Source organism: Protopterus annectens, chromosome 5.part1, assembly GCF_019279795.1.
Source record: "Protopterus annectens isolate FY-2018-M chromosome 5.part1, PAN1.0, whole genome shotgun sequence".
NCBI lineage: Eukaryota > Metazoa > Chordata > Ceratodontiformes > Protopteridae > Protopterus > Protopterus annectens.
The window spans coordinates 566968355-566982342 of NC_056736.1; the positions used below are offsets into that span (position 1 = coordinate 566968355).

A 13988-nucleotide genomic window follows, 5' to 3' on the forward strand; every position below is an offset into this window, starting at 1 on the left:
GGGTTTAATTGTTGAAAGCAGTTTAAGTGCAAGCTCAGAACTGACATACCCATCAAATGCAGAATTAAGCTATTAAGTTTCATGCATTTAGCTGAATAGCATGGCTTCATGGTACAGAGGGATTGAGCCCTGACTGTCACAAAGTCGACTGAGGTTTGATTAGTGGCCTCAGCACTGTAGGCCTGGCAGGGAGGAGAGGAGTGAAGGTACTTGTCCAACTCTCCTCTCCCAGGAAGTGGGAGGATTGCACACTCATACAGGCACATTTCCATGGTGGTTACTGGGTAAAACCACTACTCGTGTTTAGGAGAAGAACAGGGCTGCTTGGGAGGGGGGGGGTATGTCCCTTGCATAAGTAGTGGACGTCTTCCATGGTCAGCTCATGGCATACTTCTCCATAGCTCCTGGGTAGAGCATGTGCAGAGGATGGGCCCATAAAGCAGAAAAGTTGGAAACTACCCTGTTTGACTGTCTTAAACATTAACTGCAGCCAGTTGATCCTTACCCCAGAGATGGGGAATGAATATGCATAGTTGCTAGGAGGGGGTCGGCCGATTGACACCATGGTCAAAAATATTTTGTAGTCTAGCTGCTGCTTTATTAAAGCAGGTTTTTAGTCGCAAAGTGAGATCTTGGTGTATGTGGATATTTTTTGCTTCCATAACTTCTCTAATCAGAATGAGCACTAAAGTTTCACAGTTGTGTTTGGAAGCTCTAACACCATTAGCAGAGCACTGTGCAAAGTCTCAAGAAACTGAATCACCCCTTTATGTAGCAACAAGGCACTTTCTGAAGGTAAGAATTCTCTGTTTTATATATATGTCACTCTTGTCAATTTTTAAATGTCCATAGCTGAAGAAGTCTAACAAGAAATTGTTGTTTCAGCTTGTGTTTGACATGCTTGTGCTACAGAAACACAACACAGAAATGACCATTGCAGCGAGTGAAGCATTTTATACTTTAGTATGTTTGCATCAGGTAAGATGGCTTTTGCTTTATCTATATAAGAGCTTAAAGGTAATTTTAGTCTTTTTTCTGGTAAAAATGCTAAGGAGCTACATGTTTTCTGTCCTAGCCATATTGCTGAGTGCTGTGTAGTATTAATTTTCTTCCCTTTAATTGGAAATGGAATAAACAAGAGTGTTGCAAACAGCATGCCATGTCGCTGCACCTTGTAGAGCGTCTCTGTTCCCCTTCCATTTCACAGGGCTGTTCTGCATGTGGTCATATTTAAACACCTAAACATCATACTTGCTTTTCTCTCTCTTGAGATGAATATGCAATTGAATAAGGATATCAGAAACTTTAAATGTTTTGCAAAGTCAGGTATTGCTGTTGTCCTGCAGAATATTTTCTTGTTGGCAGTTGGTAAGGGCACTGATTACTCTAGGACCCCATCTCTACCCTCAACCTTGGGACATCTTGGAAAAAGTGTACATTTAACTGTCTACATGGAACCTACTGCTTTCTTGTTTTGTACTCCTTTCTGTTGATGTGGAGTTTGTGGCTCTATGATGTAGGTGACCATGGTTCGTGTAATAGACTTATCACTTGATCCAGACAGGAGATGTGGGCATTGGTGGTTAGAGTTCAGTTGTCTAATGCAGGAACATCCATTAGTGTTGACCAGAAAGCTGGCCTCGGGAGCATGGTTTGTGTTGGTTGAGTCTCCGTAAATATTGTAAGGTACTGTGTCAGTATGGGTGCACCAACAGGCCCATGAATTTTTATGCATTCTGCATTTAACACACAGGAGCAGGAGAAGCATAGGAAAAAGGAACAAAAACATGTATTGCTAGTTAAGAATGAATTCTTGCCTTTCAGTACACCAGCACTAAGCTTGGTCAACAAGACTAGTTGTTCTCTGCATGGGATGACTTTAGGTTGCTACACTGAGCAGGACAGGAATAAATATATGGTACAGCAAAAGCTCTGGTTGGTCATTCTGTCTGAGGGTAAAAAAAATGCCTTTGTTTCAGGAATGTGCTAGTAAATAACATCTTACCTTGATAAGCTGCCAGTACAGGCTCCACCCAAGTTATCTTCACAGCAGAGCCACAGTGCTCATTGCTGCTAGTCTGCTTTCTCACTCTGAAATAGCCTGGCCATCAATACAGTAATCTCTCAGTTAACCGGAACTCAAGCAACCAGAAAAAAAAAATCGAAGAAATACAGCACAATTTTCATGTGTTGCACTTTCTGCCCCCCCACCCCCTGCAGAAACATACCTTATATTTTTCGAGTTTTGTTTTAAAAAGGAAGATGGGAATAAATTCCCTGTCTCCCCAACCTAACAACAAGTCAAACCCAACAACATATAGTATAGGGTACAATATTAGTCAGGCCTGTTTTTAATAGTAACTCTCAAGCAACCAAAAGCAACACTTATCTGGCATCTACCAATCCCCATGGGTGCCAGTTAACTGAGAGTATACTGTACCTGTTTGCTGCTAGTCTGATTCTGAAGTCTGAAATTTGGATTGTGTGGTGTTAGAAAGTGTTTCAAAACCCTCTTAAAGTTAGATTTTACCAGATATCTCCCTGCTTTCTGCCAGCATTGTTTTTGTAAGTGTCAGTTGTGTCCCTCTTGCTGTAATGTTTAATTCACATGTTAATTGTTAGGGCTATATAATTCTGTATTGTGTATCTGGGTGTTGATGTTAATTTGTATTGTGGTTGTGGATTTAAAGAGCTTAATAGAAAGCAACTCTGTGTGCTGTACTTGAGAGCCCTTATTTTACTGTGCTGTTCACTGCACTTCTGTTTGAATTTTATGCTTCCTTATCTCTTAACATCATTTGTGCTCACATATAGTTGATTTCTTTTATTTTTGCTGTTACATCTGTTGCTTGTGATAGCTTGCATAATTCTTAAGATATTATTTTCTTTGTCCTAGCAAACCCATCAGAAGTGTGAAATATATGGCATTGTGGTGCATGGGTTGTGGTCCTATAAGATTAAGCAGCCATGTTTCAGTTTTATGACAAATTGTAAAATAAAGATAGTTAATTACAGACAGGTGGAAGTAAAAGTTCAGAACATCAAAATTGGTGGAAAAAATCCTTTCCCAAAACATAACCATACAAGTTATGAATTCCAAAAACCTGATTCACCTATTTTCAACTAGAGTATTTCTTAAACAAGATTAAACTGACTCTCAAAACAGAACCCCCCCAAAAAAAAGTAATTAAGCTCCATACAGCCTCACTTCTGAGTGCCTAGGACAATAAAAGACCGAACTTAAATGCAACATCATTGGCAGTAATAGTGTTGCTCTCATCTGGGCATTCCTCCTCTTGCCCATCTTTTTATTTGTCCAGTACTTCACCAGCTTCATGACCAAATTACATTAATCCTGCTGTCCTATGCAAACAGCAGATCTCTCTAAATCCAGGCATGCCTTTTCAGGTTCATGTTCTTGCTTAGGCTGTACATGGATGCTTCTAATCAAGGTTGGGGAGCTTCCTCCAACAACCTGAATGTTCAGGATTTTTGTTCTTATCAACTAATATCAGACCACATCAATATCTGAGATGAGGGTTCTATAAGCATAGCTTTTCAGGAGTTTCACTCCCTTTGGGTTCCAGGTCTTCTAAAGGTTTTTACAGGCAATACCACATTCATGTGGTACGTCAAGTGTGTGTGGAGGGGGGCACAAAACTTTTTTGCAGGCTGGTTCTTCAGGCTTGGGATTTTGCAGTGTGCCATCACTTAGATGTTCTTCGTCTTTCACTGTTGCAGTCATCACATTTGGGTTATCTGCTTGCAGTAGCCCACAGTCGGCCTGATTAACAAAGTCTTGGGTCCTGCGTCTGTTGCTGTCCCTTCTTCAGTGACGTCAGGTCGTCAGGGGTATAAAACACGCAGCTGACATCATTACATCAGTCTTTTTTGCCATGCGGTGCCCGAAGCAGAAGCAGTTCGCAAGTGCCTGTCGGCCGACCCCTGAAATTTTCATTTTCGTGTTTCAGAACCGAAGTCTTCAAGTAAAAGCTAAGTACCCCGTTGGGGAAACTTTTTCTTGCTCTAAACCGATGTCAGTAAAAGTAAATAATTGCATTACTTGTGGAAAGCAAACACCTCAAGATTTTCATTCCTACTGTATTCCTTGCCTAGGCCCTGACCACAACGTACCTCGCTGTCGGTTTTGTGCCGTCGTCTGTATATTTTTACTTCTAAATATTTTGGTGCTCGGTTAAATTTTCCTGATATGTCTTCGGTAAGCCGTCCGACTACTGACATTCCGAAAAAACGCAAAGATAAAGACAGAGAGGCCGCCTAGGTCCAAAGCTGCCGACAATTCTTCTCCTAAGCCAGTCACCAGTTTGCCGGTACTCAATGAGGTGCTTTTCAGCCCCTGATATGCACTACTTCAGATTCGCAGGCCTCTACTGAGACCCATTTGGAGTCCGGTATGCCACGAGATGCTTCAACTGTGGAACCTGCGGATGTCTCTACCTTGGATGGGTCTGGAGCTGCTGCGCAGGCACTGGCTTCTGAGGGTGTATTCAGGCCTACTGAATTGCGTATTAAACCGAAGCCATCTTCTTCTTCAAGGCCTAAAACTCGAACCATGCCTAGAAAATTGACACCTAGACCACATGGTCAGGCCTCTATGCCTAAAAAACAAATGATAAGAATGGCTGAAGACCTTATTACTTTAATAAGGGGAAGCCAGCCTTCCCCCTCTGAGACACCTAGGACTGAGTTTGCTTATGATACTTCTGACCAGGATTCTGAATTTTCTGTTTCCTCTGATGACCAGGATGTACTCTTATCTACCTGTGGGGATTCTGATGCCAAGGACTCCCTCTGCTTCTCCCCCAGAGGATTTCTCTTTTGGTGAAACCTTGCATACTCAGGGACCATTTTCGTTGGGAAAGTCAGGATTTCTCTGATTCTAAAAAGAGGCTTAGGGATTTCTTACTACTTCCCCAGCACAGGCCTTTAACCATACCTCCTGTACTAGACATTGTTGAGGATGCCTTTTCGGAATCTAGCTTGGCCCCTGACTCTCTTCCTCTTGCTCCCAGAAAACCTGATATTACAGGGTCCCTGACTCTCACAAGTTCCTTTTTAAAAATCCTACTGCAGATCCCGAGACCATTTCACAGGAACCCAAGGGCATTAAAGCTACTACTGCCAAAAATCCTACCCCCTCTGATAGAGACTCCAGGGCACTGGATAGATGAGGTAAGAAGGTATACACTTCTGCAACTTTGGCCATTAGGGCCTTAAACTGCCAGTTTCATAAGTTAAAGTATCAGCAGCATATTATTAGATTGCTTAAACATAAAATGATGTTGATTCCTGATTGTGTTGAAAATAAGGATTTACAGGAATTTACTGCATTCTGCTGAACAAGTTGCAAAACATACTTTGCAGTGTGGTTTTGATTCACTAGAGGCATCTTGCAGGGCTGCTGTAACTGGGTCTGTACTTAGAAGGCATGCTTGGCTTAAGGAGCAATCCTTGCCAGATCATGTTAAAGCAAAATTACTAGATGTTCCCTTAAACCAGGACCACCTGTTTGGCAACAAGGCAGAAGAAGTTCTTAAAAAGATGGAGGAAAAAGCTAAATCTATGCAAACTGTTAAATATTTTTTACAAGTACAACCCCCAAGGTTTAGTAGGCATTGGCCATCCAAAAATTGGTCTTTCCTGCCTTTTCCAGACCTGCTCAGTCCAAACCCAGATCCAGCAGAGCTCCTAGGCTTCAGTCCTAGGGTACGCACAGGACTAAGTAGTGGGGGCCTCCACTTCTATATCAGAGAGTAATAAAGCTCCCCCCCCTATGGTAAACTGTCTCAGTGACTTTCTAAAACTTCCAAACACTTCTCAACTGACTGCCCCTTTGGGGGAAAGATTGCTCTTCATGCAAAGAACTGGGAACTCATTACCCAGGACAAATGGGTTTTAAATATAGTGTCCCAGGGATACAGATTTCACTTCCACATGTTACCAACACCAAGCGGATGGCCAGAGCTACCCCCAAATCAGTGGGCAGAGGCCCAAAAGCAAGTACTTTCTCTCTTAAGCATGGGGGCTATTCATTTAGTACAAGAAGAGGAAAAAGGGCAAGGTTTCTACTCTAGACTTTTCCTGGTATCCAGAAAAGACAGTTCATGGTGTCCTATCCTGGACCTGTCTACTCTAAACACCTTTTTGGTGATTCCAAAATTCAAGATACTGGCTCTTCACCAGTTGCTCCCTATGCTAGGCAGACGCGCTTGGTTGGCTACACTAGATTTAAAGGAAGCATACCTGCACATCCCAATCAGGAAGTCTTGCAGAAGATTCCTACGCTTCAAAGCAGGCTACATACACGATCAGTTCTCTGCACTGCCCTTTGGCTTATCTACTGCGCCCAGGGTATTCACAAAGTGCCTAGCTCCAGTCATTGCATTTTGCAGGCAAAGAAATATTCAAATATACCCATACCTGGATGATTGTCTAATTCAGGCAGAAAGCCAGGGCATACTTTTGAATTATCTGGCCATTGTACAAAGGGTGCTAACTTGTCTGGGGTATGCCATAAACGAAAAGAAATCACACCTGGTACCCTGTCAACAAATTATATTCCTGGGAGCAAGCTTGAATACAACTTCCCGGATGGTTTTCCTCATGCCAGAGAAACAAATTCATTTGACAACCTACTTCAAGTGGCCACAAAAACCCTGCTGTCTGCAAGGCAAATACTACAATACAAGCCTTGGGGTTCATGGCCTCCTGCGTTCTTCTAATTCCATATGCAAGACTGCATATGAGGAAACTACAATGGTATCTAAAAAGCCTGTGGTGTCAACATTCTCAGGATCTAGAAGCAATGATTCCTATCATACCTTGCCTACACCTAGAGTTTCTTTGGTGGGCAGAGGCCTGCCACCAAAACAAGGGACTACCATTCACACTAGCCCCTGCCACCCAAACCCTAACAACAGATGCATCAGATTATGCATGGGGGTCTCACCTGGCAGGGAAGTGCATTCAGGGCAAACAGAACCCAAGTCAAATGCACCTGCATATCTATCAAAAAGAAATGTTAGCTGTACAGAATGCTCTGACAGCCTTCAAGGACCACATTCTTCCAGGACAATTAATGGTAAAAGCGGGCAACACCACTGTTATGTGGGTACATAAACAAGCAGGGGGGGCACACATTCTTACCCCCTCTGCAGACTAGCCATGGCATTGTGGAACACAGCCTTGAGCTACCAAGTGCATCTACAAGCTCAGTTCCTGCCAGGAAAACTAAATACACTGGCAGACGAACTAAGCAGAAAACTCATGGACCCACATGAGTGGAAACTGGAACCAAGGATTTTCAACATGTTGACAAGCAAATGGGGGAGCCCAGATATAGACCTGTTTGCCTCCCCCCAGAACTATCAATTGGACAAATTTTGCACAAGGACTCCCCACAAACAAGCTTGGAAAGTGGATGCTCTGTCCTTCCGCTGGAAAAATCTCAGTTTATGCCTTCTTTCCTCTGCTCTCCAAAGTACTACTAAAGATCAAACAAGACAAACCAAGGACGATTTTGATTGCACCAGACTGGCCACGCCAACACTGGTGTATCCCTTCTTGCGCAGTGTGTCACTGTTTGGCCCTATGGCACCTGCCTCAGACTCCTACCCTATTTGTCTCAGCAGGAGAACTGCACCCTCAGCTTCAAACGCTGAACCTAGCAGCCTGGCTAGTTACCTAATCTCTCCTTTACCATCCCTCAGTAAACCAGTGATGGATACCATTTTATAGGCAAGGAGGCCTAGCACTAGAAAATCTTATGCTGAAAAATGGAAAAGATTCTGTGCCTGGAACCAATCTCAAGGGATGAGCACAGCAGTGCCCAATTTACCTCATTATACTTAACTGAGATGCTTCACAGGGGCCTGTCTTTCTCCTCCATCAAGATTCACACCTCAGCCATTTCAGCTCATTATAACACAGAACCTCCCCTCTTCTCTCATCCACCCAAGGTGGTTAATGATTTGTCCTTGAATCAGTCTGTTCATTTTCCCTCCTTTTTTCCTTCCCCATGGTCTTCTAGTGAGAAAGTACTGCACACTTTGACTTACATAAAACATCACTGATATTTGGTAAAAACAAAATGCATTAGAAAATCTGAGCAGTGTTTTGTTTCCTGTCATGCCGGGAAATTGGGTTTGGCAATGTCGAAGCAAACCATCTCCTCCAAGATCTCTAGGGCCATTTCCTTTTGTTATTATTTTCATGGCAGGCATCTATATTTTTTTGTTCATGCTTATTCTACCAGGGCTGCTCCACTGTAGGGTAACTTTGGAGATGCCCTTCATAGAATGAAGGGAGTTTTTCAGTGGGAGACTAAGGAATATTTAGAGATCCAGTTCAGATGCAGAGCTTACATGGGCCTGCCAGTACCTAGACCAGTAGCTATACCTCCAATGCTAGATTACTTTGTACATGTATTTTTAAGTTTTACAAGTACATCTTTGGAGTATTACCCCTACACCCAGCTGCTGGGAAACCTGACTGATGGAGACAAGCATTTCCACAAATTTATTTATAAAAATCCTTTACTTGATCCAGCTGTAGTATCCTCTCCTCAAGACCCAACCTCCCCAGTGGTGGTCCTCCCTTTAGAGAAGGTTAGAAACAGGTGATGTCCCCCAGTGACCAGCAGGTACTAAACTCTTAAAAAAGTTTGCAAATTCCAAAAGATTCCAAACTGCAGAAGCATCCCAGCAGTCCGTAGGAAGCAGGTGCGTCTTATCCATGAAGTCCTAGAAGTTGTTTTGCAGTCTGGGATGATTGTGAGGGCCCCAACCAGAAAGGAAGGATGAGGATTCTACTTAAGGGTCTTCCTAGTTCCAAGGAGAAGAAGACACATTGGAGACCTTTACTAGTTTTTTTTCTAATCTAGGCAAGTTTCTCAGAGTGACAAAAATTCAAAGTATTAACTCTCCAAAATCTTTTACAGCTACTTCTTCCTTAGGCCCTTATGGATTCCCTCAAATCCTGAAGGATATCTACATTCATATTCCCTTTTTCAGAGGCCACTGAAAAGTCCTCAGATTTGCAGCAGGTTGAAGTCCATTTTATTCTACTCCACCCAGAAACTTTACAAAATGATCATTGCAGGACTAAGGGCATCCAGATTTACTACAATCTAGATGATTGCCTCATCCTAGCAGAGTCTCTCTAGGAGATTTTTCAGGCTTTAAATTTCACCCTGCATTGCTTTAAGAATTTGGGTCTCAACAGAAAAAAAATAAAAAACAGACCAAAGAACTTAAAACATCTTCATGGTTTGTTTGGAGATCTCCCTCAGCATAACCTTCCTCCCAGAGGACAAAGTAGCCATCTGACACTAAACTTCCAAATTATTTTTCAGCAAAAGGAAACCTTAGATGTATCTTAATGGTGCTACATGCCCACCTGTACACGAAGAAGCTTCGTGGTACTTAAGAAATGAATGATGTCTGCATATTCTTTCATTAGAGGGAAGCATCCCACTCCTCCAATGCATCAGAAGGGAGATCTTATGATGGATGCAACAGTGTGGTGAGATCTGTAGGGTGCCCTTTGAAGCAGCCCAGACCACAGTGACCCTCATCATAGATTTTTCAGACATAACTTGGCTTATTTGGGAGCTGTTCAAGTTTGGGGAGAGGAGAGTCTCATCAGTAATTAAACGGGTAGGGCAATCACGTTTGGTGCTGAAAGATCAGAAAGCTGTAGGTATTCTCATCTCAGCTGCTTAGATTTCTATTCCAGTGCTAACACTACAGTGCAGCATAAGGAGGTGCTGCATTCCTGAATAAGCCGTCCTTTGGATGAGATGTTTAAATTGAGGTCCTGTCTGCCTGAGTTTGTGGTAGTTTGAATGGATGTAAGAGTCCACAACACGTATAGAAAGAGAAGTTTCCAGGTGCCTTGCCAAATTTTTCTTGGTCACTGTGAATTCCACCTCAGTTGTAACCTGAAGAGTGGCCACTGGATTGGGAGGTGTGGGGGGGATAATCTGGTCAACAAAGAGTAAATATATAAAATAAAACTTGGGAGGGCAGTATGAAAAACCAACACATAAATATAAAGGAAATTATGTTGAGTATTTTAGCCCAGGGGGTCTCCAAGTAAGAGCAGACACCATTACAGTTGTGGTACATAAGGAGGGAAGAACTCATTCATAGCTGCCCTGTATAGGTGGGCCAGGCAGACCTGGGAGAGAGATGCAGAGGCTTGCATGACAATAACTGCAGCCTTCATTCGTTAGCAAAATGCTGTAAGAGAGGAATCCACCACCCCCAAAGAGATGTAAATAGGGATGTCTTTCTGTATATGACCAGGATGGGTCATTCCTTCAGTTCTACTAGTGGATGATGATATTATGGACTTTTCCCTGCAGCCTGACTCCAAACCACCTGCTCCTAGGAAGCTGGTGTATCTCTGTAGGGTCCTGGATTCACATAAACACCTTTTCACAAATCCTGCTGTTGATTTTGAAGTTGTGACTTAGGGTCCTAAGGGAGCTAAAGGTCGCATCTGTAAGAACCCATTGGCATATGATAAGAAAGGGAGGACCCTGGGTTGATTTGGCAAAAATGTTCTGCCACTCTGTGAGAGCTGTCAGTTACCAGTAAGTACCAGAAAACTCTTCTGGACCATCTGAAAGAAAAACTGAAGGGGATTAAAGACATCTGACTCCAAAGACTTGCTGGCATCTGCAACTCTAAATCTCAAGTTGCAAAGAATTCTTTGCATTGTGGCTAACATGTTTTAGAAACATCAAGCTGGGAGTCTGCCTCAGGGTCTATTTTCCATCAACATGCCTAGTAGATAATGGAATAATCTCTTCCAGACTGTGTTAAATTTGAGATTCTAGATGTACCTAGGACTGAGGCAGTTTTGGAAAAAAAAATATAGAAGGCTAAATCTGGGCAGACTTGTTTAGGACTTTCTGTAGGTTCAGCCACCCAGGTTTAGTAGAAGCTATCCCACCAAGTCCTTCTGATCCTTTCCTCCATCACAGCACAGATGGAGGGAAAAGGGTCAGAAGGGATAGAGCACCAAGTAAACATAAAATATGGCAATCAGAACCTGCTTCTAGGCCTTGTGGAACATGGCTCCAGGGGCCCAACAGGGAGCAACCATGACTCAGCCTGTTCTCTCCCTGTTCCTCTACACTTAAGTCCCACCCCAAACACCTCCAACCCCCCCCCCCCAATTCCTTCAAAACTAGGAGGAAGGTTCTCTCTGCCTTACAGCAGACACACCAAGATTACCCAAGGCAAATGGGTCCTAAGCATAATCAAAACAGTTACAGACTTTCTTTGCCTCTCTCCCAAAGCCTGCAGGCATTTCCTGCTTTCCTTCCAAAGCAAGTAAAAGAAGCTGTGATCTGCTTTTACAGCAATTCACCATAGAAGAGGTACCTTCCCAAGAAAGGGGAAAGGAAGTAGTATTCAAGAATCTCCTTTGTTCTAAAAAAGAAGAAAACTTGGAGACCCATACTAGACTGTATTAAACAGGTTTCTACTGGTACCCATGTCCAAAATTCTTAGCTACATGGTCTTCTTGAATCTAAAAGATGCTTACCTTCATATTCCCATTGCAACGTCTCTCAAGAAGCATCTACATTTCAAAGCAGGTGGAAGTCATAATCCATTTTCTGCTCTGACCTTTGGCTTATCTATTGTGCCCAGCTTGTTCATATGCCTGGCTCCAGTAATAGTGTACTGTAGGACCAAAGGCATATTCAGAACTACTCTTACATAGACTACTGCCTGATCCAAGGAAATTATTTGGAGGAGCTTCATTCTGCCCGAAGTCCAACTAGGACTATTTTGTCCTTTCTTGTTTATACCCTAAACGTAAAGAAATTCAGTCTCACTCCATCCTAAAAGCTTGCCTTTCTAGGGGCCTTGCTGGACACAGACCTAAAAAGGACTTTCCTTACAGAGAAAAAAAGATCACTTTCCTAACAAACTACTACCAATGTCTTCTCCCTCTTTTAGCAGTTCCAGCACTTGAGGCGCTCAGACTTCTGAGATGCATGGCCTCATGTGTCCTAATGATCCCACAAGCCAGGCTTCACATGAGAAAGATCCAGTGGTATTTAAAAATGCTTGGAACCAACACGGTCTCCAACCAAAAAAAAAACACTTCTTCCCTGTTTGAAAAGGGAGCTCCAGTGGTGGACCTCCACTTGCGACCAAAACTTAGGGGTACCATTTATTGGTCCATCACCCAAATCAGACCCTGATCACAGATGCTTCAGACCTTGCTTGATGAATATATTCCAATGGCATCCAAGCTAAAGGAAATGGGATCAAAGCTTTCTTAAAAAAAAAAACAAAAAAAACGCTAAACTAAAGGAAATGATGGCTTTTCTGAAGTGCATCATAGCCTTCAAGGAACTATGGAAAATAGGACTTTACTGGTAAAGACAACACCTTAATGATGTGGTATAGAAACAAGCGGGGGGGGGGGGCTCCTGTTCTCTGCATCTCACCTGACCATGTCTTTGTAGGACACACGGCTCAAGCCTTGGGCCTATACCATCTAGCCCACTAGCTGTCGGGGGGGGGGGGGCAGTTCTCTAGCAGTTTACCTCAGCAGGTAAGAGGTGAGCCCTGACAGATGGACCTTGAACAAGAATATATTCAATCTCATCTGCCTATCTTGGGGTGTGCTTCAGACCAAAGCTGTCAGCAGAAAAAAATGCAACGTAGTGGCCAAACATCCCAAGGCCTGAAGGACGGATGCCTTCTTTCCATGGACAGGTCTGTTTCTTTATGCAGTCTTTTCCATTCCTCCAATCTTCTGGGTACTACTGAAAATCAGTATGTAAGGGCCAAGAGTGATTCTGATAGTAACATTGATTCCCTCTCCTAAAGACTCTGAGCAGAGAAAAAATGTGGTTACTTCCTCAGCAAGTGGGACTACTAACTAAAAAAAGGAGCTGCATCATACACACCCAATTTCACCCCCTTGAGGTTGATAGCTTAGTTATGTCATACACTGCTATCCAAGGCCTCTCTTAGCACAAGGGTGTGCTAGACATCTGAAAAGAAGCTTGAAAACCTAAGACCACAGAAGTCATATTTCAGAATGGAAAAAGTTTTCCGTTTGGTGCCAGGAACATAATCTCCAAGGTCAACCATGTAACTTTTCATACCTTACACATTTATTCAAAGCTGGTTTGTCTTGCTCGTCCATTAAAATACAGTATTAAGCCATCTACACCTGCTTTCCTATGCAGTAACCTTTCTGCTCTCAGCCCCTTTTGGGTATTTACCCACCTGAGGCCTCCCGAAGAACCCCTCTCCTCCTTGGGAATCCCAGTTTTGTGCTGGAAAAGCTTACTTTACCTCCATTCAAGCCTGCAGCTAAAGGATTTCTTTCTTTGAATATTAAACATTGGATTTCTTTCTTTGAAAACAGACTTTTTAGTGGCTATTCAGAATTGCAAGGCCTTGTGCATTGAACCCTTCCTTATTTTTCATGAGGACAGTTGTCTGCAGGCCTAATCCTCTTTCATGCCAAAGGTGGTGTCTTTACTTTATGTAAATCAGTCCAGTTATCTCCATGCCTTCTTCCTTCACCCTCAGAATCAGAATGTATCCTACATTCACTTGATGTTCACAGACAAATCAAGTGTTATCTGGACAAGAACCAAAGCAGTTGAAGTCCAATCAACTTTTTGTAGCCTTCAGTAGTAACAAACTAAGAAACCCTATCAGCAAAGAAATCATTCCAAAGTGGATTTCCAGCAGTGTTGCATTTTGTTACCAGCAACATAAAAAGCAAATACCACAACGTTTATGATCTTATTCCATCAGGGCTACACACTTACCAAACATTGCATTTGTTTTTTTTTTTCCAAAATCAGGGTTGGATTTGCTTCTGCAGTCTGGCAGGGCATTTTAGCTTTTGTTTAACCCTTTTTTTCTTCCATTTCCCCCATTGTCAGCTGTATGAATCCTCCCATATATTAATTACTGCAA

The 13988-nt window shown here is 42.8% G+C and overlaps 1 protein-coding gene across 1 annotated transcript in view; it reads left to right on the top strand.

Moving 5' to 3' along the window:
* The window catches only part of XPO4 (exportin 4), a 1500264-nt gene that overhangs the window by 1389135 nt on the left and 97141 nt on the right, over positions 1-13988 (top strand). The window contains exons 27-28 of the mRNA XM_044073186.1: positions 678-795; positions 886-978. Of these exons, the coding sequence (XP_043929121.1) occupies positions 678-795; positions 886-978 (211 nt within the window). The remainder of the gene's footprint in view (positions 1-677; positions 796-885; positions 979-13988) is intronic.